The 25,544-nt window shown below is 39.6% G+C and overlaps 1 protein-coding gene across 2 annotated transcripts; it reads right to left on the minus strand.

The window, feature by feature from the left end:
- Positions 1 to 6,113: 6,113 nt before the first annotated feature.
- Positions 6,114 to 25,544, minus strand: ppm1aa (protein phosphatase, Mg2+/Mn2+ dependent, 1Aa). 2 transcript variants are annotated; one of them, XM_034575590.1, is made up of 7 exons: positions 25,143 to 25,544; positions 23,323 to 24,176; positions 23,098 to 23,215; positions 21,849 to 21,960; positions 21,646 to 21,703; positions 6,956 to 7,247; positions 6,114 to 6,490 (listed from the first exon to the last, which is right to left on the minus strand). In XM_034575590.1, the coding sequence occupies exons 2-6, from the start codon at positions 24,157 to 24,159 to the stop codon at positions 7,212 to 7,214; spliced, it is 1,161 nt and encodes a 386-aa protein (XP_034431481.1). In that variant the 5' UTR covers positions 24,160 to 24,176; positions 25,143 to 25,544; the 3' UTR covers positions 6,114 to 6,490; positions 6,956 to 7,211. The 2 variants fall into 2 exon arrangements, with proteins under 2 accessions (XP_034431481.1, XP_034431482.1); XM_034575591.1 differs by lacking the exons at positions 6,114 to 6,490; positions 6,956 to 7,247 and adding an exon at positions 12,884 to 17,902 and having other exon boundaries at positions 25,143 to 25,542.

The raw sequence follows: 25,544 nt of genomic DNA on the forward strand, positions 1-25,544 counted from the left end.
TAATTGTTCCGCTCATTGATTTGCAACATTACCAAAGATAGTTTTATGCCACCAGAGATATTCAAAAAAGGATTATGAACTTAGAAAATATAGGAAAATCACTATCATCTCCCAGTATTCATCCCAGTAAGCATCATTGGAGATAAGATGATTAGTTAATTAATTGATAGTTCGATAGACATTTGATCAGGAAGAGTTTGATAAATTTCGGACTTTTTGTTATTGTTGTCTAAGGTGGATTTGCTGCCTAACACAAACGTAATAATGCACTAATATTGTTTTAGACAGCTTAACACACAAAACAAGCAATATGAGGACGTCGCCTTGAGCTCTGGGAAATCACAATCGACAACTTTCACTGCTGCCTGACTGGAACGGTCGGAGGAGGAAATAATAGGTGAACTGAAAGTGAATATAAATGGGAGTTGCTGCCCTACCCCTATTCATATAAACAGATGAAATGTCACACTCCGATGAGCACAGAGAGAGTGAAATCTCCTCTGTCATCCAGCCTGGTGAGCAGTGAGTCTGCAGGTGTAAAGAGGAAGGGTTGAACAGTCTGAGGGGTCAGACGGGACTGACTTAAGACGAAGGATCCTGTCAGACTGGAGTGGCTAGAGGGCCCGCGCTAACACCCCCACCCCCTCCACCTCCCACTATAGATTAACAAGTTTCAGCACCACATCTACGAGGCCCCCGTTTCATTTGGTGTGTGTGTTTTTTTAAGTGTCAACAAGTGAGCGTGTCTGTCTCCGTGGGTATTTTCAGGACTTTCACCATAAGGACCCCAACTCTGACACCAATTAAAGAGATTACGTCTTAAGATGAGAGGGAAACTATAGCCGTGTGTTACCACGGTGATTACTTTTGACAAGGTCACGGGGTACGGTGCAACAGTGCACGACCTCGACTGGCAGCTGCTGATTTTAGTGGGATGAACGCAAACAAAAAAAGAGAGAATAATCCCTTCACAAACACCCAGACACAGAATGTGAAACAACAGCTTAAAGATAAAACCTCAGAAACAAAACAAAAGTGTGTATCTGATGAACCAAACAGTGAGCGTGGGTCAGTAGAAGGATATGACGGTTTAATTTTAAAACTTTTAATTCACTTTACTGAGCTTTGCTATTTTCTTTAGACACGTGGCTGCAGTTCAGCACTGCTCTCCTCTACATGGCCTCCATTAAGTCAATAGTAGAGGAGTAAAATATAATTTACCTTAAACTTGATAGTTTTTTTTGTTATCGCTGCTTTTTATAAGATAATCAAAAACTAATTCGTTTTTTTATAAACAATTTCAACAAATTTTGACCATAAATAAGTCTTATTTGATCTTATCCTAATTGCAAATATCATTTAAGTCGTTTTGGTTTACATATATGTGTGTTGTTGTTGTTTTTTGTTTGATTAGATATAAGTTGATTCATTTACACAAAAAAAATTGATACAGCACATAAACTTAAAAGACTTGACCAACTATCTTTAACTAATATCAATAAAGTTGTATTGATTAATAAGAATAATAAATCTGAGTTAGTCTGGCTGATGCAATCAACAATCCAAGCAAACCCTTTTTATTTACATTATTAATGTCAATCACATCATCCAATCCTATTAACTAGATATAATTCAGAGTAATAAACTGATATTTTATTGAGAAACATTCATTTTAAAATTAAAACAAACGAAAAATAGAACAAAGCTGAAGGAGATGATTTATTTTTAAAGGCCAAATTTATTTATGTGAGTGAGTTTTTTTTGTCAGCCTTTTGCTTAAATTAGTAAACTAAACTCTTTATTAGCCTTCACGCTTTACAGGTCTTTTTTAAATTCTCAAATGAGCAACAGAGGAAAACAAACAAACAAACAAACAAATAAACAAAAGAATAAATAAAAAGGAAAAAATGTAGAGTACATGTAATTAATAAACCTGAATCAGCTGAGAAGGCCTCACCACAGCTAACTTTACAGCATCAGCGCTACATTAGCTTACATTAGCATCATGCTACATGCTAACCTGTAGCTTTAATATGGTCGCTGTATGTTTTATAAAGTTTGTGAAGTCCTACCTTAATGTGGAGGGTTAGGCTCATTCTGACGGCAGTTTTGTATCAGTGGGAGGAAATTCTCTCCTCTTCCTCCTCTTCCTCTTCTTCTTTTAAAAAAAAAAATCAGGTTTTCACGTTAATTGGCAGCAGTTGAACCGCGAGCCGTAAATCAACAGGCGCAGAGTGTATTAATGAGTTGGACCACCCAGGAAAACTATTTTCTCTGCACTTTCTTAGCGGACAATGTGAGGATACTCGAGTTTGCCATGCTCTGAAAACCATGAATGAACCCTCACAAGAGCAGTGCTCCCCTGCTGCCACGTTTCCAGCAGGCTAATGGCTGCTACAAGTACTGATTAAAGTATGTAAAAAAAAAAGGTGAAGTATTCTGGACAAAAACAGATCATTTTGCTGGATGAAGTTAGGGTCCCTGCATGTGTCGTGGAGTATTACGCTGAAATAGAAAACGTTAAAAGTTAAGGTTAAGCATAAACTAGCGGAGTGAAAAAAAATAAAGCCAAAAATAAATGGACAAATCACGATTAACCACTGGCCTTGATATCAATATAAGGCAGTTTTTTTATCAGTTTACTTTATGATAAAATAACCTTGATGATAACGTTTGCTGATAGTTTGACCCCAGTTTTTTTTAAATAAAATCTTAGATGTAGCAGAAAAGTCAACTTACAGGTTACAGGTCTCGCTATCCATCAGACTTCAGTTTAAAGAAAAAGAAAAAGAAATTTCCCCTCCACACACACATTAAAAACCTGCCAAAAATAAATATTTTTTCCTACAAGAGCAGATCCCCCTGCACTGAAAGTAGTGCTTAATTGTCTTCCATTATGAAACCTCACAAAGCTAGACCACTGGCTACTAAAATACCAAGGTTAATCTTGATTAAATGTCTTTCCAGGGTACAAAAAGCATATTTTACATAAAACATCCCTCAAGGGGATTGAGGCATGATGTTGGAAGAAAAAAAAAAAAACATAAAATATCCCTGATGGCAAGGCCAAGCATCCCATCATTACAAATCAACATACCACTAATATGGCTTCATCTGCCGTCCTTATTATCCTCCTCCCCAATTCAAGTCACACCTTCGCAAAGCCGAAGCTGCAACTTCAATCTTTCCTCAAAGTATGTGTTAAGATTTCACGTGAATGGTTTTCAGTGCATATGTGGTACTTACATTTTTTCTCCTTTTGTGGCCCAGCACCGTTCGTTGGGAAAGACACGTTTTGTTGCCTTTGAGAGGCTGCATTTAATAGACTTGGGTGTTTTAAAAATATTAAAACAACGAAACATCAGTTTCCATTTGTGGATTTCTTACATAGAAACAAAATGTGAAGGCAAACCTTAAATATTACGGTTAATTCAAAAAGATAAAATTTACAGATTTTCAATTGCCATAGATAATTCTGGAGCATTTAAGTCATAGATAGTATAGTTATAGATGTTTCTGCACATGCAGCTGCATCAAGGCCGTCCTCTCTGAGTGGGGAAATCCTCCTTCAGACTGAATGCCCTCTCGCCAGTTCCCTCGCTCTCACCCCACACACTCATAAAGTAACATCCCTCTGCAGACAGCAAATATTCCTGCCCACACCTGTTGATGAATTGTGTTTGTGTGTGAGGCTCAGACAGGGCAATAACACTTGTGTCTTTATATGACTGAGGCACCGACCCAAAATAAGTCGTTTCCCCTCATGGGCGGTGGTGAATGAGGGGAAACCCTTTCACAAAAGCAGCAAAGAGAGTTGTGGCCAAATGAGAGGAATCATCATTGACAAGCAGAAAGTAGTTCCTTGGACAGGAAAGTCATGTTCAGATGCCTTAATGACTGCTGCTGCTGTGCATGCAGGAGGAAAAGAGACTGTGCTCTTGTTGTGCGGCTGGTGGCCGGCTGCCCACCCCATGAACCCACACAGTGTTATTACACCAACAATATAGAGGAACAAGACAGGAAGTCAAATTGAAGAAGTAACTAAACTCTTTCAATTTATGTGCGAGTTTTTTATCCAGAGCCATTTGTCACCAAGGAGGTTGTGTTTTGTACCTTTCACTATGTAGCTTTTGTCTATTTTGAATTATGACAATTTTTCAATTAAACTCTGCCAAATGAAACATTCAAATGTATTAACTGATAATTTCAACTTTAACATTTTTCTAACTGTGATTAGGTTTCGACCAGACATTTTATATCAGGTTTGCAAAAAAGCTCATCTACTATAAATGAAGTGAGTGTAGAATTCTGACACTATTTAGTTCAAATATAAGATCTCTATAAATTTGAATCCAAAATCACAGATGTCAAACTTTTGGTAATGTCTAACATGTAATATTGCCCAAAAAAAATATTTTTGAAATTGCATTAAAAAAAATAAATATCACTTAGATTAAAGGGTTTGCGAATAAATTAATTCAAATAAGACCTCAATGAATCAGAAAACAATTAATCTCACAAATATGCAGCAAAAATTCGGTGTTATTCCTGCATGTAAGTTATTCAGTATTCCTACACAATGAAGGAATCAATGTAATTTAATGGAGAACACTGGGCGCTCAGTGTCTGACCTTTCCCATTGTGGTGCTTTGCTTGTAAGCAAAGCAAATTGAAATGTGTTACACGACGATGAGCATGTTGGTGTGAGGTGTAGGAAGAGAGACAGTGGGAGAAGATGACAGAGACAAAGAGAGTGAAGGCACTTTATCTCTTCAATGTCACTTAAAGGAAGCATCGTCACCTCCCTGACCTACGATGCACAGCTCAGAATTCCCACAAAGGCTTTCACATAACACAACACACAACAGGGGTGACAGCTGCTCAAGGTTTTTATTCGTGGACACAAATTTCACACAGAACAATGTGATGTCACTCAGACCCCCCCACCCCCCCACCCCCGGGGGCACAAACATGGCCTCTGGATAGATAGTACAGTACATTTCAATGTTCACCTCTGTTTGATTTGTAAGCGCTGATCCAAAAGCTGCGTTGGTTCCAATCCTCGGTGGTCATACAGCAGGAATAATAATACACGCTCACTTTGGGGTTACAGCGTTAGAACCAGCAACTTACTTCAGCACCATTGTTTGCCACAGACTATTCAGTTACGAGTCGTGTGGCGAGGTCAGTAAAAGACAGAGGAACAACAAGTTGTATGATGGACTGAGAAAATCTGAGGGACACACAAATGGATTCCTCTTGAGTAAAAAACATACTGGTGCCATGAATGAAGAGCTTTGAGTGTGTAAGCTCAAAGCCTTGATTAATGCCTCTTTACATTGTTTTAGAATGACAAGAACCTGGTTTTTAAAAGTCCAACAGGTGATACACAGTCAGCGAGGTAAAATAATGATCTAGCACATTGGCAAACAGAGCTGCAGCAGTTTGTGCTGCAGCTATGGGCGGATTTCTTTAGAAATTGGTTTTACCCTTATTTACAGGGTGATGTAAAGGGATGGAAATTTACTCGTCCCAGTAGCCGAACATCTTAACTAAATATTTGCAGGAACAAGCTGATCTGATCTGGTGAGATGTTGATGACTGAAACAATATAAAGGTTATAGCAGCCAAAGCTAAAATAGACAAGTCTCCTGAGTGAGGGGAAATCATCCACAAGCTCTGCTGGTGAGCTACATACCTGTGAGAAAGTGATATGTTTCTGGAGCCATGATGAAAGACTTTTCGAAACTTATTGAAAAACCACCTGTGCGCTTTCCGAAGGTATTTGGGGATTTAGATATAACATGTGGAGATCAATAAGATGTTACTTAACTCAAATGCTGCCCAAAAAGTCGTAAAAACTGAACGATTCTAAAGTAAAACAACTTCCAACCACTCGGAATAGGGAATAAGAAACGTGGTGCGACTCCCCTCATTGGGCTGGTTTTTCTCTGCAGGTGTTACCGGACTAATTCCAGCCGACCACAATGATGTTGTCTTCTGTAATTTCCTTTTAGCTGTGGTGAATTTCACAGGTCCGTCCTGCTCATCTGCCTCCAGGCCTCTGCACTAGTCTCTCTGTCCACCACACAGCTAACAACTGAATCTCTGAATAACATCACCAGTGGGTTGTTGGAAGACCAAAAGTGAAAATCTTACCTAAATACATCAAGAAATGTATTCAGCCGTTGTCAGACAAGAAATCTGGAAGATATTCGGAAAATTGGGCCCTGGCATTTACTGGAGTTTGCCTTTCACATATGAAGAACGCAGGAGGAGACTGTCCACAATAGTGGCATCTGGGTAGAGCATGTAAGAAACAGGACATGACGTATAAATTACCAGCAGTCTTTTGCCGTCAGTGCAACTTGTTTGAGAATTTCGGGATTGGCCCTCATCACCCAAAGGTCTTGAATCTCGTTATATTTCCGAGTTCACACAGTCTGTGTCTTCTTTTTCATCCTGAGATATTTGTGTTCTTTCAGTTTTGCTTCTGTCGTGTGTTAGAAACTTCATCAACACGCCCACTCGCTGCAAATTTTTCCAGAAAATGTCCTGCTGTATTCTCACATGGGCTCACTCTGACATTTTCAGGACATTTTACCAGGGGGGCTGGCAGGAAAAGTTCCTGGAAATGTCCGGAGCAACTGAGTTGGACATTTGCGTTCTCACATGCAGCCGCTCTGGAAAATTTCATGAAAACGTCAGTGCATGTCTGAAAGCAGCTCAAGTTAAAGGACACAAAATTAGAAACGGAGACTAAAAACAAATGACATTAACACAGGAATAACTCTGAAGCCAAGGTACCTTCATAAGTGTAATATTCTGAGCATGTTTCAGTGATGTGTTGCTGCTTTACTGAGGTTTAAAGAATCACATGCAGCAGTGATTGATGTGGCTACCGGCTCCATCCATAATAATGTAACATGAGAATGCCCAGATTTAAATATGAAACATGAAATACGACTTGGTAAATTCCCATCCCTGCCCAGAGTCTGCTACAGAATCAAAATCAGTATTAAGATGCTGTTTGGAATGATGTTAACAATGATGACAACAGGTGAAGATAAGTTCATCTTTAAACAGGTGAAACTATATGATGATAAAATGGGCTTTTTGACATATCAGATGTGTAACTTGACGAGAGCAGACACTTTAGTGGATGATGGTGGAGAAATGCTTGGCTTGACATCCTCTGATTAGTTCTTGTTTTAGCTGAAACCACGGAAGAAGAGGATGTCTGGGTCCTGGGGAGGAGAAGAGGAGGGTGCAGATGAAGGGGGAGCATATAGGTGCAGATGAAGTGAGCTGAAGGCATGCAGCAGGACTGAAACAGGGGCTGTCAAACCAGGGGCTGCGTGCTGCCAGATCCCACACAGCATGCAGACGAGATGGGGAAAAAAAGACAGAAAAGATAGAAATAAAGAAACCAACACCTTTGTGATGTTAGGATTAAAACGAAAAGAAAACATTAACGGTGAGGACCCACTGAGACGACAAGACACCCAGGCACAGTCGTGAACATTTCCATCTCACTGCAGCCCAATTACAGACAGGAGAGCATGCTGGAAACAAGAAAAGGCTGCACAGGTACAAAAGAAAAACAATTTGCTATCAGTCACATTTTCACAGTAAAGGACAATAGTTGGTTTTAGACGAACAGCGTAATGAAGGAAATTTCTGGTATGGATTTGACAGGCGACAGCCCACAAAGGCTCGGAATAAATACCGTACGCCTGTAGCAGCAGCAGACAATCCAGAGAAAACATCTAGAAACCTCATCGATAAATCGCATTTAACCTGTTTTACACATGAAATTGAATTGCAGTCTTTTCTTATCTTTTTATGTCGGCTACACCTCGTGTAAGCCTCAGTGGTCACTTCTCTGGGCTACTTTTCTCTTTCCTAATGCAGTTGAGACGTGTAGTTAAAGATTTCCTCTCCTTGCCACATTATGACATTTTGCAGTTTTTCGACTGATGATGAATTAAAATCACTTTGGGAATGTGAGACATATTAAGATTAACAGGATTCTGTCAGATTTAAAGGGCAGTTGCTGTGAGTTAGGATTGGACTTCCATAATTTTAGCGTACCTGCGAGATACACATTTAAAACAATTAAATTCTGAAATTCTAAATATCCATGGTCCTACGATTCCCACAATGCAACTCAGAAGCATCATTTTTATAGGCTTCAAGCACAGGCTAATATACATTTATTATTATTTCATACATACACATTATTTCAGACTTTAAAAAGCTTCCTCCATAGACACAGAAAACGTTATACCAAAGTTTTTCACAGGTTATCGCAAGTTTAGTCCAATTCACGGTTTCTGGGTCTACATGATGTAAAATTCATTATCTGCACAAGTTGACGAGGGTTCAAACTAATTCCTGGGTGGATGTCCACATACATAGCCCAAAATTTGAGACTGTGCAAATTGTTATCATACAACACTTGTTTCATGCTTAGTATTTAATGTTTTCCACATCCTTTGTCCTGTATCTGCTAAGTGGTCAAACACAAACACAGTTGCCCCCCACCTTTTTCAAAAAAATTTCTTGTTCGACTAAATACACCACACAACATCATGCAGCACATTTACTTGCATGTGTGCTAAGTATGCATAAACTAGACTGTAGTATATCTAGGAGCATATGTGCACATGATATCCTAATGCAAGTCTGCAAAAAAGATGGAGCCTGTATTCTGTGTTTCTCACTGAAAGGTTTTTTACATTTCCTTGAGATCTAAAAAAGGTGTTAAAAGCATTTTGTTTCTGGACAAATATCTCAGATAGCGGTGCAGCCATCTTGCACATTCGATGTAATTTGGAACCAGAGTCTGTGCAGTTGCGATGGTGTTGTGCCTCAGTAACAACTGAAGATACAACAGTGGGATAAGAACTACCTAAAATGACAGAAACCACTTTTGAGAAAAACTTATTTGACATACACTTTAACTGTTTAGTTCGGTCCCACCCATTAACATGGAGGAGGTGGGATGTATATGCCCTGTACTGCAGCCAACCACCAGGGGGCAATCAATACAAATTGGCTTCACTTTTGGGGAGCAGTCATATCATCCATCTCTGTGTCATTCCTGGTCTTTCGAACAATAACGATTATGTAAAGAAAAAATACAAAATAACTGTTCAAACGATTTATTACATCAAAAAAAGTCATCAAGACTTAAAATGAGCAACAACAAAAATAAAAAAAAATCATCAAAAGGAGTAAAACCAACTTGGCATCTGCTGCAGGATTATGATACATGACTGAAAGAAGTAGTCAGCCACTTGCCAAACGAGAGTTATTCTGAGACAGGGTTTGTGTTCACCAGCTTCCACACAATGAAATATGGATAAGAGTGGCGGGGATAGTCGGCAGCTGTCAACCAATTCCACGGCTTCCCGCCACCACTGATCAATCAGCCCCGTATCTGAACCACAACAGCACTGACCCCGCCGGCGAGAGCTGACATTAATCCTAAACCTTCCAGTCAGTGTGGGGGAATGACAGGACGCAACGTTGTGATGGTGGTGGTGGGAAGTGAGCGCTGATACAGGCTCTAACAAGGAAAGGTGCTGATGCTAATGAGTGTTATCTGTGGCTCTTTAACAAGCCTGCATCATTTGATGTCCTAATTTACAGTGAGCTGTGTCTCAGGGGTGCGGAATAATGAGCTGGCCCGGGATTCCCAGGGCAGCAGCTTGTGTAACCCACCTCATGCAGGGGACACTCGCTCCCACCGAGTAGAAGTGAGAGACAGAGGGAGGGAAGTAGAGAGGGAGAGAGAGAGAGAGAGAGACGGTAGCAGAGTGAGCAGGAAGGACATATTCAAGGCGTGAGGGAGGAGGCTGGGGAGGTGGGTACATGTCATCCCTATTTGATATGCTTGTTTGTACACACCAATCATTGAATCGCTGCAACCAAGTGAGAAAAGCTTGTGTTCTCTGTGACAAACTGACCTCGGGCAACAAGAGCACTCACAGAAAGAGGAAATGGAGAAGGAGAGCATGGCGGGTGGAGGAGAACAGAGGCTCGACGTCGTATGGGCTCGGATCCTGATCGAGGAATACGAGGACGTCCCTTCCCTTGTTTCACTCTTTTTAATCCCATCACATTTTTTTGTGCACTGAGCAGCCAACTCCTTGTGCACTCCAAACCAAATTAGCAAATGTGGAGCTCAGTGACCTCAGCGTAGAGACCATCCTGAGCATGCAGTGTGCCTACCACCCCCACCTCTTACTGCTGTGTCTGCATGGCCGCATTAGTCAAGCTCAAATGGGTTTTTCCGCCATGCGAAGCAGAGCATGACATGCGCTAAACAATGGCAGGCAGATGACGAGCCAGCTCCATTTGATGATGGCCTCTGCCGACGTGGGCACTTTTTTCTTATGTGGAGGAATATAAGGGCAGCATGATTCATTAGGGGTGCACAGGTGGCCCGGGATCTAATGAGTCACATTCTGTGTCTCCTCTAACGTGCAAATGGCTCAAAGGCGAGTGTGCATCATTAAAAGAGAACAAGCTTGTTTTAGAAAGGACTTATGAATTCTCTCAATTTAGTGATATTTACTTTTACCCCCGGTAAATTTTAATTCGCTAAGCGACAGAAAAGGTTCCCAAGGCAACAGAGAAGACACCGAGTATTTAATACCAAAAACAACAGTGGCAATGGCCATTTACATTAATTTGTCACAAACTACGTGTGTTGCTTGTGTGTATTCAAGAAATTATAACCACACGGCTTAAAAGACAAAAGTGTTACATGCTGTAATTGTATGCAACTAAAAGCTGTCATCATCATCATCTATAATAAATGGAAACTGAATTTTTCTATTAATTAACTTTCAGAGGACGGTTTGTCTTAGTGAGGATTCCCCTGTTGGTGTCAGCCTCAGCTATTAACACTGCCCCCCTCTGGTGAGCTGCCTGCCTGATTAGAACATAGCTATTCCAGTTGATCACTTAGATATTGGGTCTTAGGAAAAACAACAGAATGCATGAGACATGTTGTTGCACTTCTACAACAGATTCCCTCTTACATTCAGGATATATTCACTTATGTGCAATTTGTGAATGTTAATGGTTGCTAGAGCAACAAAGCAAACGCCAAACTGCAAAAATAAATCTGACCTCACTTCGGTGTCTGTTAAAGTTACCCCCCAAAAAAATCATGCTGCAAAAAACAGCTTGTTGTAACATACTAGTCAATTCATCACAGGGGCCACAATAACCCAAATCGTACCTGATCTATTAACTGCTCGCCACTGAGCACCGTTTGAACATTTGACCTTCTAACACAGCTCATGACATTATGTTGACATTTAAAGTAATCCCTCCCACAGTTCTTAATCCCAGTGGCTGTGGACTGCCCTGACCCATCCTCCGAGCTCAAGCCCCTGACGTGCACTTGCCACACACACACACTGACAGAAGAGGCAGCGAGACGAGCGTGGCGGCTCTGATAGCCAGACGAGTCAACAACACCGCTGTGCTGTGAAGGGCTCGTGGGGCTCCGAACATGCAGCAGTGAAAGGGCTTGTTAGTTTATCATACACACAGAAGCTGTAAATCACATGCTGAGATTGAAGGTGTAACACGAGGACAGCTGCGGTTTGTGCCTCTCATGTTTTACCAGAACAACAGAAGTCACAGAGCTCAGCATAGATTTACTGTAAATAAATAAATACCGGCTCATTTGAGCTTGTTCAACAACGGTTACATCTGTGCTGAAGGAATCTCCAGAATCATAGGACATCTGGATGAAAATCATTTTTAAACGGTTTCTCAGGTTGCCACTGTATTTTCTAACACTAGTATCCTGAGATGACAGTTAAATTGCATTAAAATACAGAATATTAAATACATCAAAATATACCATATTGCGTATATGGCAAGGATAGTTTTATATTTTGGTTTGTTATACAAACTGAGCAAGACGACAATGTGTTTACCAGCTGCCATTTTTGGAACAGGAATAAATCATTAAAACATTTTTTATTTTGCAGTAGACATATTCTTTATTCATATGTCTAGAATAATCTTTAAGGATTTAGGAAATACCATCAGAACAGCCATACGTTTTGTAAAATGACCATTTCTTTTTATAAACGTAAAGTTTTGAGGAAGTTGGATGCTTAGCTTTGTAACGTGAGGGGGATGGTAATAATACAAGAGAGAAAACTGGAGCTAGCATGAGAAATACCAGAAAGATATTTACAGTACGACTCCCTCTACACTTTCAATTTAATAATTTTTTTTTGTTAAAGATCATTATACTACTCCAGAGCTACAGTTACTGACATCAGCTTCTTCTTGGCCTTAGAGGAATAATTGACAACGTGGGTCTGGAGTCATGTGAGAACAACTGAAATATTTGCATAACGTTTAATCAATATCTTATGTAACTCCTATTTCCTGTTTGGACTTAATATCCTCCATAAATCCTCTTAGAGACTAGAACCCAATCAATACATCAGTTGGTCGATTTGATCAGCCGATATCGGCCTACCACAGATCGGTATGAGCACATATGTTGTCCAATATGAACTAATAAGAACTGTTTTTGTAGAGAACATAATGCAGAGGAATATAATTCATTTGCGATAACTTGGCCAACCCCATTGTTTACAATACTCTCAGCGCTTTAAGCACAGCATGCCTCACTGCCGAGCAGATGTGGAGACAGGTGTTGTTTTCATGCCAAGTTACGAACTAGAAAGTGAAAAAATAAAATTGCTGGATATATTAATATTGTAACTTTTACTGATGAGTGTTCTTTTCAGTTCAGCTTTCACTGTAAGCCGTATTGTTTCTTCAAGTTTCCCTTGTGCAACAGGCCCGAACAGATAAAAAGTGATGAAATGAGAGGTACAAGATGACAACCCATTTATTTAGTAATACATTCTGCAAACTAGAAATTTTATTCAAACTTCAAAGGCTAAAAAATGAAAGAAAGGAGGGAAAGAATGGGAGAAAATGTAAGGAGCAGGGAGAGAAATGCATCAATTCACAAGCAAGGAATGCAATTTGTTCAATCAACAACACAAATAGTACAATTTAGTTCAGGGAACAAAGCTTTTTTAAACATTTTCTTTTTTTTTGCCATTCCTTTGGAGCTAGAACATAATACAAAATATACAGTTATTGTACTTTGTAAAATCACTCACAGAGGCCTCTGAAGCATTTGAATGGACATTGACAATACGTATCTACAGCATTCTAAAGCTATTCTTGAATGTAATCATAAATATAGCAGACATTGATGTATGTATGCACATTTTGAATGCTTACGAGGTTACCATGTTAAAACACTTGCATTTGTTAAAAGTATGACATCATCTGCAGTGGAGAGTTGAATAAGCTTTCGAGACCGAACTTCAATCAAAGGAAACATGGAGGGAAAATGAAGCATACAAACCAGCGATGGTTGGAAAAGTTGTACCTTGTGACAACCAGGACAAAGTCACTTTGTTGATAGCTTAAGTACCCTAACATGGAGACGAGCTTTTGAATCTAGAAGAGCGTAATGTCAGCAGCATTACTCCTCCTCGTAGTGTTTGTGTTGAACAAGTATTTTAGGGGGCAACATGAGATTGGGTAAGGCAAATCGGTGAGCTTATTTATGAGCTGAAAAAAGGTCAGCAAAGTGGGGCTCGGGTCGCCCTGCGAGGGGACATGCAAACCGCCACTGCTAGGGGTCACACAGTAAACGCCACAACCGAGGTACATCGATATGTACAAGAGGGCGCAAGTGTTTTTAAATCTCTTCAACTTCTGCAAGGTAGTCCGCCGTACAAGAATATACAGGATGCGTTCCAGGCAACCAAAGGTAGCTCTGTTAATAGCTTTATAATTTTTTTTTCCTCGACAATAACAACTTTCGGAAATAAAAAGCTGATTATACAGATGATCAGTGCATATGACTACGATCATTGAGTCACACCTATTTTCTCACACGTTTCTAAAAACCCTGAACTCTCGATGCAGTTACACAGGTGAGCATCTGAGGGCGCTGCTGCTTGAGAGGGGGCCGGTCAGCTTATAATCAAAGGCCAATAGTGTTCCTAGTTAGTAATATATCATCAGCACTTCAAATACTGCACACGAGCACAGGCGTGTCCCACTCAAATAGATCAGTGTTAGAAATCACAACTTCTAGGGGAGGGCCATGAGAAAACGGGCTCTGATTAACATGAACTGCTTTGTGAACAGTTTTGGATCTCATAATATCAAGACAAAAAAAACACTTCCTATAAATGTTATGAGGTATTTCAGGTCATTAAAAATTAAAACAAGGAGAATATATGCTATGGGGCTTTTTTCTGTTTTTGGTACTTTTTTTTCCCTTAGGGATGGGGAGGTCACAGGGATGCACTAAATTTAATTTTTTTCACATACCATATCAATAAAACACCCAGATGTGACAAATCACGGCCAAGCCACTGTCAATATCTGACAACATTCCAGCTACAGCAATTTTGTATTAAATAAATAAAAATAGTTAATTTCAACATTTGTCATTCAGGGGAATAGGTGGGTTATAAAACTGGGGGATTAACCAGCATCGATTAAGGGCCATGTCACGATTTATATAATTTATGGGGTAAAATACGGGACAGTTGGGGGGAGTTGGGGTATCAATGGCCTGAAAATCCAAGAAAACATGTTTGTTCTTTATCAAGCCTGGAGAAAAAAATTTAAGTCGCTTTAATAGTCACCAACACCTCCCAGATCCGCTGGGTGCTGGTTCGATGAGACGTTTTGTGCACAAATACAGGCGATGCAGTGAAAATAAAAGAGTTCAGAGTTGAAATATAAGCTGCCTGTCTAAAAAAATATTTGTTTAAAGTATGTTTTCAAACACACTAACAAGGTTTTTTTTTCCACAAACACAGAGTGAAATTGAGTTTTCATGATGTGAGCACAGTACGTTTACAAGTATGGCTGAGTATTGTGGTGGTAATACCACACTGTGATCTTAAACCAGAAAGATGTGAATTGAAAGACATTTTTTACAGTTTGTTTTTGTTGCTTTTTCATGGGAAGGAATATTTAGTGAAACAACATTTTCATGCAAACAGAGAAATCCATTTTCCGATGTTACACTGAATTATGACTGTTATACATGTTTTTATAAGTTGACTGTTCAAAAGGTATTAGGAAGTTTCCACTCTAAACACAGAGCTTGGTTTAGATTCAACACCTCGCAAATGTTACCTCACGCAACATTTTTAAAGGCTATTTTCGTGTTTTAAAATCGTATTCTTTAATTGGTTTAGTGGCACTTGTATACCACGTTACAATCAAACCAACTGTGGATACACATTACTGCCCCTGCAGTCCACGGTGTACTGTATGTGCGTCCTTGTGCAAGTAGAATGATCAAAACGTGTCTCTACAGCACCACCAGTGGTCAAAAAGTCCACAGAGTACCTTTAAAAAACTGAGGAACGGCAACTAAAAAGTTCACAATGAGGTTGCTTTACAGCACCCTGACATTTTTTACATCTTTTCCAGGGGCTACAGCTAGCTTCTCCTTTATATTCTTTGTGTCTTGTAATAAAGACTTCCTAATTACAAAATGGTCTTTGGACTTTTTTTTTTTGCCACAAAAGGGATTTTAGGAAGCAGCTAATTTAGGATTACAGTCAAAGTTAGTGTGTTTTGTTTAAGATTTTATAATTTGCTACATGCCACAAGTCTGAATGGAGTGAAATCGTTAGGATTGTCATTTTGATGAATGAAGAATTACAAACTTAACACATTATTGTGTATTATCTAAATGAAACCTTCAGTGTTGCTAAGAGGGACACCGAAGTTGTTTGCCACAACACATAATAAAATGCAACTAAACATACCGAGACCCACCAGAATCATATTTTGTCCATGGCAAAAAACTAACTCAAGCAACATGATTTATTCCTTGAAAGTTGAAGTCAAAAATATATACATACATAAATTTCCAACAATGCAATTTTAGACAAAAAAAATGGCAGAAAATAAATTCGAAATAAAACCATTTCTCTTCGAGAAATCTACCTAGTGTGTGTGTGTTAGATACAGAATTAGTCAATGACTATTCATGTTTTTAGGAGGAGGGGGGGTTAACTGAAAGAAAGAACCCACAGATCATACACTATAGCAGCGAACTGTATTGTGCTCTGGCTTGTGGTGGCGCAGGGGGAGGTTTTTAAGCAGAGCAAACCAGATGGGAACTAAAAAAGTGCTATACAACCATGAGAACTCATTGCAGTTAGAGGATTTGTTCTTGGTTTGAAAGTCCAAACAAAGACCATGTTGCTCCTATTTTCAACCTAGTGATGGGTGATTTTCTTTAAAACAGTCAGTGCTTAAACTGCTCACATCAGTCAAATGATCAGATGCTAAAAAAGTAATAGCTAAAATTCTATGTGTACCACGTACAAAAAAAGAATCTCATGAAAAACAAAATAAAAACTTGGCATAGGCTGTTGTAAAGCTGAAACAAGTGATCATAAATCATATGGCACCCACAGTGGGCACTGCTTACAATGAATTTTTAGAACATGATATTAAAATATGACACAACAGATGTGTAAATGGGTCAATGATTGAAAAGCTGCAAACCACTGAAACACCATGGTTAAATTGAGCTACGTGTGTCAGGTTACAGTATAGTTGTGATATATAGCTTGAAGTTGTTCAAACAGCGTAACAGCATTTAAACTCTGTTAACCAAAGCTTTTTGTAATTAGAAGTAGTGAGAGCCTATCTTGGGTTGATATGGAGCACCGGCTGAAAGAAAAAGGGCAGACAATGAATAAGCAGTGGGCAATTCCCTTAAAACTCAAGCCTGGTCTGTTGTCTGAACCACCTCAGCAAATGTCATTGCCTTTACACTAACACACGTGCGCACATACATACACACAAGCACCCACGCACGCTTGCAAGTATCTATCGGCACAGACAAACATGTTAACAGGGGTATTATCTTCTTTTTTTAAATCAGACGCCTCGAAAGAAATAAAAAAAAAAAAAAGATTTTAGTTTCGCTTCACACTTCCCAAAATGACCAAGAAACACTTTGCAATTATTATTTGAGCATGTACAGAAAGCCACTTACAAAAATAAAATACAATTTTAAAAAAAAGCACAGGAAAAAAAAAAATTAGGATTTAAATGGTTTTGATATAGAGAGCTTACTGTGCTGTCAACTATACAATTTACCCGTTTCTTAAAAGGAGCAGAGACTAACTGAAGAAGGAGAGAAAGGAAAGTAAAAGCGCAGAGACATTGTGTCTGGAGGACAAGCAGAAATATCCACTGAACAGACATTTGTTAGAATTCCAGAAGAGCAGGAAAAGGCAGATAGTGCATAAAAGGTTCTCTTTTTCATTTCTTTCATTTTTTAACTTAAAATCAAGCTGCATTAAATACAGGCTGTTTGTACAGGACAATTGCACTTCACAAAAACAGAAATATACAAACACACACAAGGAAATGTGAATCAAATTAATTACAGCAAAAAAATTGTACTACTTAAGCTGATTATTAAAAAAAAAAGAAAAAAAGAAAACCTTGTCGACTCACTTGTTATGGATTACTTTAGAGGAGAGTATTTAGGTGGGTGAACATAAATGGGAGACAAGACGGTGAGGATCCTGAACTCCAGAGTAGACTGGTGCTGCACTATTCCAGGTTTGTGTGCATGCAACTCCTCTTCCTCCTCCTCCTCCTCCTCCTCCTCCCATGAAATTCCCTTCTTAGAAAACCAAAAGCTCAGAGTGACGGCGAGACAGACTGCTGAGCCGAGCTGCTGTGGGTCTTGAGAGGATGGTGGTTTGTAAACTCTATGCTGTGTTAGTGGTAGGAGGTTGTGTTACCACATGTCGTCTGTGGACGCAGAGTCCTTAATAAGAGAGGAGAGGAAGGAAAAACCCTTCAGACTCTGACTCTACATCCAATGAGATCTCTATCAAGAGCTGGACAGGTTCAAGCATGTATGATACAAACTGACAGAAGAAACAATCCAGGAAGTGATAGTTGTATATCAACACCCCCACAACATGTTTTAATGCTATTATAAATACTTTTACAGAAAATCTGGAGATGTAGTTATTGATGAATGAAGCATTAAATAACTTGTCAAGTATACAACATAGATTTGTACCATGGCCATATATCAGACATAGTTATGGTTTATAAGGCTACCTCCTTGTAAATCATGGCTTAGTTAATGTGCACCAAGTGTCTGAACCTTCTGATACACCATCTATTTGTTTGAAAGCACAACACTTTAAAAGGTGACTATTATGGTTTGTCTTTAACCAGCTGTAACAAATAATGATGTATAGTTCAGGTAAACGTAATGATTTTAGTTACTTATGAAATAAGAAGGTGTTTATGAATATGTAGACATATGTTGATATGTTTTACCGGGCAATAGAGAAGCTTACTGCTTTTGCCATAACTCACTCATACAAGTTTATAATTCAACCATTTGTTTAACTCAGGACAAACATCCAAATTCTTATAACAGTTCCAGCAGCTGATGATCCTACACACTATATGGAGACTCTGAAATATCATCAAATGCTTGACACAAGATCTACAAATTCATCCATCTAACTGCAAAAAGTCACGTAAAACAGATGCAGCTGGAGCTTTATGTTCTATTAAATATTTACACATACATGTCCTCTATGCCTAAATGTGGCAGACTCTGCTCGGGATATAATGAACTGAATTTAACTGACCAGGACACATGCTAGCTACATGGTTAGTCTTTACAACCAAACAAAGGAAAACAAAATTCTTCCGGGTCAGAACTAGACTCAGATTATACAAGGTGACGTCAAGTGCAACGCTACCAAATGATAAGCAAACAGCTTGAGGATTGTTTTATGCGCTTGTAAGGATGTGACAATGTTTTGAATTGTATATATTTAACATGCCACAGGTGGAGGCCATTACAAACATATCTTGCTTGATTGTGAATGATGCGGTATTTAAAGAACGTCGTCGTGTATCAACGTGTTCAGACAGATTGATCATGACCTTTCATTACTATTTTATACTTATTCTTTGTGCTGGAACAGCAAGTGTACAACAACTACATGTTAAGAGCTAAATCATGTACTGGGAGTGGCTAACATTGTGACTGGTTTAAGTGACTCTTCCTGTAGGATTCACCACAGACACAGCTGATCCCAAGGTGCAGGTCCAGGAATGGGTTTAACCACATATGCAAATCAAATTTAGAGAGAAGCCAACATGACAGATTATTTGGTTGCACTGGAGCAAATGACTCATGTTTCTGACAACTGGATTTGAAAAATACAGAAGTTTCAGGAGGTCTATCTGTTGAGATTTCATCTATATCATATATAGGATACATCTGTATACATTTAACTTTATTAAGTATACTGAGCGTCTTATGCACCATCTTTTCTTTTGGGAATGAGAAATGTTTCTTCTTATCGTATGCTTAGGTTGTAGTTTTTTTTAGCTCGAGCAAACACTGGTCTGCTGTGTCATTTAGATGAATACGTTTCAAATCAGCCTTGGTATGAACACGTATCTAATAAAGGATTTGAGAAACTTGATGAGGACAGCCTGAATTTTGATGCGTGCCATGACATGACCAGCATACAATGAGTTAGCTGACTTTTGCCAGACAAACTAACCTCAGAAGCTTTTCATTCAGAACGTCAGCTGCAGTAAAGGCTTATAAATACAAATTTACAACAAATTTAAGTAACACTAGAATAAAAACAAACAAAAAAACTATAGAATCCAACTTCCCTACATTGTGCCAAAGAAAATTATCTCACTGATCTATATCTTTGTCTCTGTTAGGGTTCACATCTGACAATGAATATCTGTTATACTCAATAAATATGATCTATTTATGTGTCTTGTCTGAAGGGGTAAGAGACAGAGTGAGCTGGATGGATACATCCAGGGGACAAATAAGATTGTATTCAGTGTTTATCCATCACTAACTGAGCTGCCAGGCAAGGTGGACAGGTTGGACCAAAGCACCAAGGACAACTCAGACCAAGCAACAGATGAGACCTACACTGAAAGCAGTCACAAAGACATGTAAAAAACAAAACCAAACAAGGAGCGGTATGACAGAATGTCAGTTGTGTGATAAGAGGATGCACAAAGAACGTGACTCAAAAACAAGTCTGTGGTCTGATGATAAAACCACATAACTTTACATTAACAGTGCAACGTGCTGTCAAGTATGGTCCTGATCACAGTATACACTTTTTTTTGCTGCAGCTACAATACAACTAACAAAATCTACAGGAGAAACTGGTGGGAAAGGCCAAATACTAGTGCTTTAAAAAGACCAGCACAGTGCACAGTGTTTGTTACAGTACAGTCCCCTCTCTAATACAAGAATTTTACATTTTATTGATAAGATATCCTATTTTAGCTGTGAATTACTGTGCAACAAGAATGTTTAAGTTTTTGTGTCTAAGTGAGACTGCAAATTTGAATTTCATCATGATACATTGCAATAATTTTAATTAAACCGTTCAGTTTCTCCCCTTCCTGCAAATCTAGAAACAACTTAACATCATTCAGATGTGCAACGATTACACAGATGTGTCCTGGGAGACCTGGAGGTTGAGACGCTGCCAAAGGAGGTGCAAATTACTACTCACTGAGATAGACTGAATACAGTAACAAATACTGTATACGGTTTCTATGAGCCACTCTGAATTAATCTGCAAACATTTCTAATAAACTTATTTCACTTTCTGCCATGGAAAGCTTTGTGTGAGCTGTTGGCAAACAAAACCTTAATTTAGCCCATTTTATATTGAGACTGCACCAAATAATACAGACAAGTCAAGAGCTCTGGCAGCATTCTGAAGGTACACCAATTTCTGAGATACCTCAGTGTGGGAAAGTAATTCAAAACATCCATCTTCACACAAACATGAAATACTAAAACAAATTGCCAATTTTTCATGGTCAAGGACAAGATGAGACGAGCACAATTTGAGAGCTGAACCAGTGAACTTATCTGAAAAAAAATTTAAAGCACGATATCTGAGTAGACAAGGGCGCTATCTTTGTACACAAAGGATTGCTGAGCAATGCTCCTTTTAAAATCAGTATGTAAGAGAATGCATTCCTTTCACACTAATGTCAGATAATATCCCTGATTAGCTCTCTCACTAATTATTGAAATCAGCTCATGTGGTATGAGACTGAGTCTTTTGGCACAGGACCTGCAATGCACTTGTGGTAATGTGTCAAAATTAAAGCAAGTTTTGTGACTGAGGAATTACTGTGACTATCTAGAGAAAAACGATTGGATCATTTTCTGCTGGTGTCACAGAAAATTTGTAGAATTACAACAAATGAGTTTTCATTAATTTTATGTGGCTTTTGGTTTCAAAGTGGGAAGAAGGAAAATAAATAACCAATAAAAGTCACTATGTCATCACATACATTTTCTTCTCTTTTTTTTTATCACTTGGCAAGGAGCCTATTTCCTTGTTCCATCTTGTTGAATACGACTGACATGCAGAAGATTGGTTAAAACTTGCTTATCACATGTCAACAAGCATGCATACTCCCCAAAAAATGCAAACATACAGAGAGTTAAAGACAAGCTGGGATACTTACTGTGTCATCACTTCGGTAGGGGTTGAGCTTGTTGTACACCGCTTCAATAACACTTCGTCTGAGGGACAGAAGTACAAAATTATAAATGTTAGTTTTCATTTTGTAAAAACAAATGGGAAAAGATACCCAGTGATCAAACTTAAACTGTCATAAATTAAAACCTGTAATTGATTGATGAGGTTTTAACCACAAAGCGCACTCACTTGCTTGCCAGCTCTCCTCCAGGTGGGAGGTTCGGGATGCTCTCAGACGCTAACGTTCGCATAACATGGACCAAATCCGGGACACCTTCATCCCCATGCTTCTTAAGGATCTCTGTTGGAAAACAAAATTATTTATTTCGGATCCTTTGACAATATTACACAGAAGTGCACCTAGAAACATCGTATTACTTTGTGCAGTTATATTGGAAAAATTGGTATCAATGTGTAAAAGAATGCAGGTGAAACAACCCTGACTTATATTTAGACTGCAGAAAAGATGAGCACAGTTCTGTTTTGTTAATTGTGAAGAGATGGACATACCATTTTTTTTAGATTAAAACACTCTGCTTAATTGAAGCAAAAGACTCTTCCTAAAAATGATTCATTTTCTGGAGGGAAATTTTCCTAATGTGAATCAATGGTCTATTAAGCTGTATAGACTGTGAAGCCCTTTGAGGTAAATGCGTAATTGTGGTCTACAAAAAAAACACGCACACACTGACTTCACTCGATTTTGACTCCTGATAGGAAGTATAAAGGTTTGGTGTAACAACTGAGGGGGAGTGGTAAAGCTTGTTGAGACATGTGGTCACCTACCAAACCTACAGTAAGAAAAATGTCAACCAGTAAAACTTATTGTAGACAAGTAACGTGTTCCTGGTTGTCACTGTCAGAGCTGAACAATATGTCCAAGAAGATGAAATAATAAAGAATTTGAAAATACGATTTAGGTTCTTTATAAAAACCTACACACACATCGATATGTTAGTTTGCGACTCTCTAGCATGACTATAACATACATAAGATAAACAGTATGACAAACACTGAACTGTTGATCGAAACCTGCCTGAGGTGTTAAATGTGATCTGGTTAAATTGCATCTCAGGAGTTGTGTCTAATGAAGCAGATCCCATTACTTTAAAGTGATAGAAAACATTTGAAAAACTAAATTATATTCGGTCAGGTATTTGTTTATTTTTACATTTGTTATTCCTCAACACTGCAGACGCTTTGTGATCATAACTCAATCTAAGAAAAACTGTTTTCTTTGAGACAGGCTTTTGGATAATTCTTGGCTCTTTTTGCTAAAGAGTATATATATTAAAGCATTATTCAACAATCAACATAAGGATAATAAGGGGTTTACATTGAACATAAAAAGTAAAAGAAGCAAAAAAAAATTGAATTATTTCCATATGCTACATATTAATTGTGGTCCACATAGACAAATATAATGTTTCTCCCCTACCTTCTACTCTGGCTTCCAGGTATTTATCCAGCTCAGCCTCTCGTTTCACTGCTTCTGGAGATACCTTTGGGGCTCCGGGAAAGCAGATTAACACAACACTCATATTGTCCCGGCTTCCCTGTGGAAAATGAAGAACAAACACAGACGTCAAGTAAATCAACCGTAACAACACAACAGACGAGTGTGTAACAAATTGTTAATGTAGGATATGTGGACACACTGTACCTTATACAAGCAGGTGTCAACAATTTCATTGCTGACTCTTTCAAGATCATCTGTAACCTCTAGCCTTGACCTGACAAAGTCACAGAGTTCCTCATTGGCCATGACATCCCAGATGCCATCACAAGCGAGTATAATGAATTCATCTTCCCCTTCACATCTTTCTATTGCATAAACTTCAGGCTCAGGAGAAACAAGCTGCTCTGTCGGGCCTTTTCCATGCACACACTTGTAGTCGAAGTCTCCCAGAGCCCGAGAGACTGCTAAGGACCCATTAACTCGCTGGATCATGACTGAGCCACCGGCGTTCTGGATCCTTTCCTTCTCCAGAGGGTTGCTGGGTTTGTGATCTTGTGTAAAGAAGTGCACAGCTCCACCCCGGCTGAGGATCCCCCGTGAGTCGCCACAGTTGATAAAGTAGGTTTGGCTTGGAGAAATCATCACTCCCACAGCGGTGGAGCCACTGCGGTCCACGCCGTGCTTCTTCTCAGAGATGGTTCGCATGTGTTCGTCAATCTGCAGGAATCCTGTGCGGATCCCGGTCTTCACGCTATCTACAGAGGGGTCCTCCTGCAGAGCACTCTGGAAGTCTGGGTTGCTGGTGATGTGCTCCAACAGGTGCTCACAGCAGTACTTGGCCACTTGAGAGCCGGCATGCCCATCGTAAACGGCAAAGAATGACCAGAGGTCGAGACCATGGGGCAGACCAATTACTGATGTGTGTGCATCCTCCATCTCTACCCGCCAACCCTGCATGCTGCTCAGCCCATACCTCAGGTGGTTACCCTCACCATGGGAATTGTACTTTTCCATCTTTGGTTTGTCCAGAAATGCACCCATTGTGTTCCTCTTAAAACCTGTAAAACAAATTAAAAGAGAGACATCTAATTATAACATAGAACCAAAATGTAGTGTTTAATAAACAATGAGGCAATATTCAGTTTGTTATATTATTAAGCAAAGCTGCAGTGGAAAAATCTGAATCATTTTCTGATATTTAACCATACATATAATGTATGTCTACTTTGTTATATAGACGTGGTGTTATTTATTTGTTTATATTCATTGATAAATGTACAAAAGATCACATCCTTCATCAATTTGTAGAGAAAGATTAGCATCTCTGAGCTGAGTTCAGGCCCCTGCTCTGGTCTAAAAATAGTAGACCTGTGAACACATTTTTGCTACATATTAGGAAGAGTGGTGAGGATCAAACTGAAACGCCCTTAAACCACAGGCTCATCAAGCTCTACGTGAAATGTACTCACGCGTATTGAGTAATTTTACCGTATTGTACATACACACAATACACCGCTGGCCAGCACCTCTCTGACCTTCGCAGTGCAGAACACCTCATCGTTCTAGCTAGTCGAGGTGATAGTTAAAGCTGTCGTTACATGCCTGCAGAGCTAACGCCAGCTAACCGACCGACCAGTAACTCGATAAACACAACACCATTGCAGGAGATCTGACGAACCCAGCAGCGACTCTGTCGTCGTGTGGAGCTCAGTCACAGCGTGTACCTGCTCTGGAATGACAGCATTTGTTGTTGGATTGCCGTGAAAACCTAGCTCGGTACCAAGTCCTCACCACAACCCAAATAAACAAACAGCCTTCGCCTAGTTGCGGGCCTTGACCCTTGTCCCTCACAGCTAACTTTGACAGGCCTCCCTCTGCCCTGCTCTGCTAACGTTACGCTGAGGCAAGGAGAGCCCTCGGCCTTGCTAACGTACTACGGCTACATGCTAACTTAGCTCGGGTAGCTAACTGCCGAGCGTCCCCCTACAGCTGCTGGCGTAAGAGTAAACATTCCAATCACTTACCAAATTTCCAAAATAGTGGTTGACGGAAACCGGAGCTGCGGCTGCGAGCAGGACTGACCGGCCGTGGTTCGCACCGGAGAGGTTACACCGACGAAACTGGAGGGGGAGGTTCGCGTCGGGTTAGCTAGGCTAGCTAGCCAGTTAGCTAGCAAGGAGCAATCGTCACTCAAGACTCAGTGCATAGAAATGGTCTCAGTGCAGAGTCGTGCGCCCGTGTTGCATTACATTATCTCAGCTGGCGACCTGAAGTATATTCTAACAGATCCGCATGTAAATCTGAGGCCGGAGCTTTGAGTGGCCGAGCCGGGGAGGGGAAGCTGAAACGTCTGTCCCAGCCTCTCCACTTGACAGCTTGACAGCTCGCTAGCTAACGTTAGCTTCGCAGGAGCACAGCGTCGCTGA

The sequence above is a fragment of the Hippoglossus hippoglossus genome, chromosome 22 (assembly GCF_009819705.1).
Source record: "Hippoglossus hippoglossus isolate fHipHip1 chromosome 22, fHipHip1.pri, whole genome shotgun sequence".
NCBI classification, from domain to species: domain Eukaryota; kingdom Metazoa; phylum Chordata; class Actinopteri; order Pleuronectiformes; family Pleuronectidae; genus Hippoglossus; species Hippoglossus hippoglossus.

Excerpts from the sequence above, each read along its gene's own strand:
- ppm1aa (XM_034575590.1), bottom strand. The coding sequence starts at position 24,159 with ATGGGTGCATTTCTGGACAAACCAAAGATGGAAAAGTACAATTCCCAT. Across the intron at positions 21,704-21,848 it reads GGAGGAGAGCTGGCAAGCAA|ACGAAGTGTTATTGAAGCGG; the intron begins GTGAGTGCGCTT and ends TCTGTCCCTCAG. Across the intron at positions 7,248-21,645 it reads CCTACCGAAGTGATGACACA|GACCCAGACATCCTCTTCTT; the intron begins GTAAGTATCCCA and ends TCTCCTCCCCAG.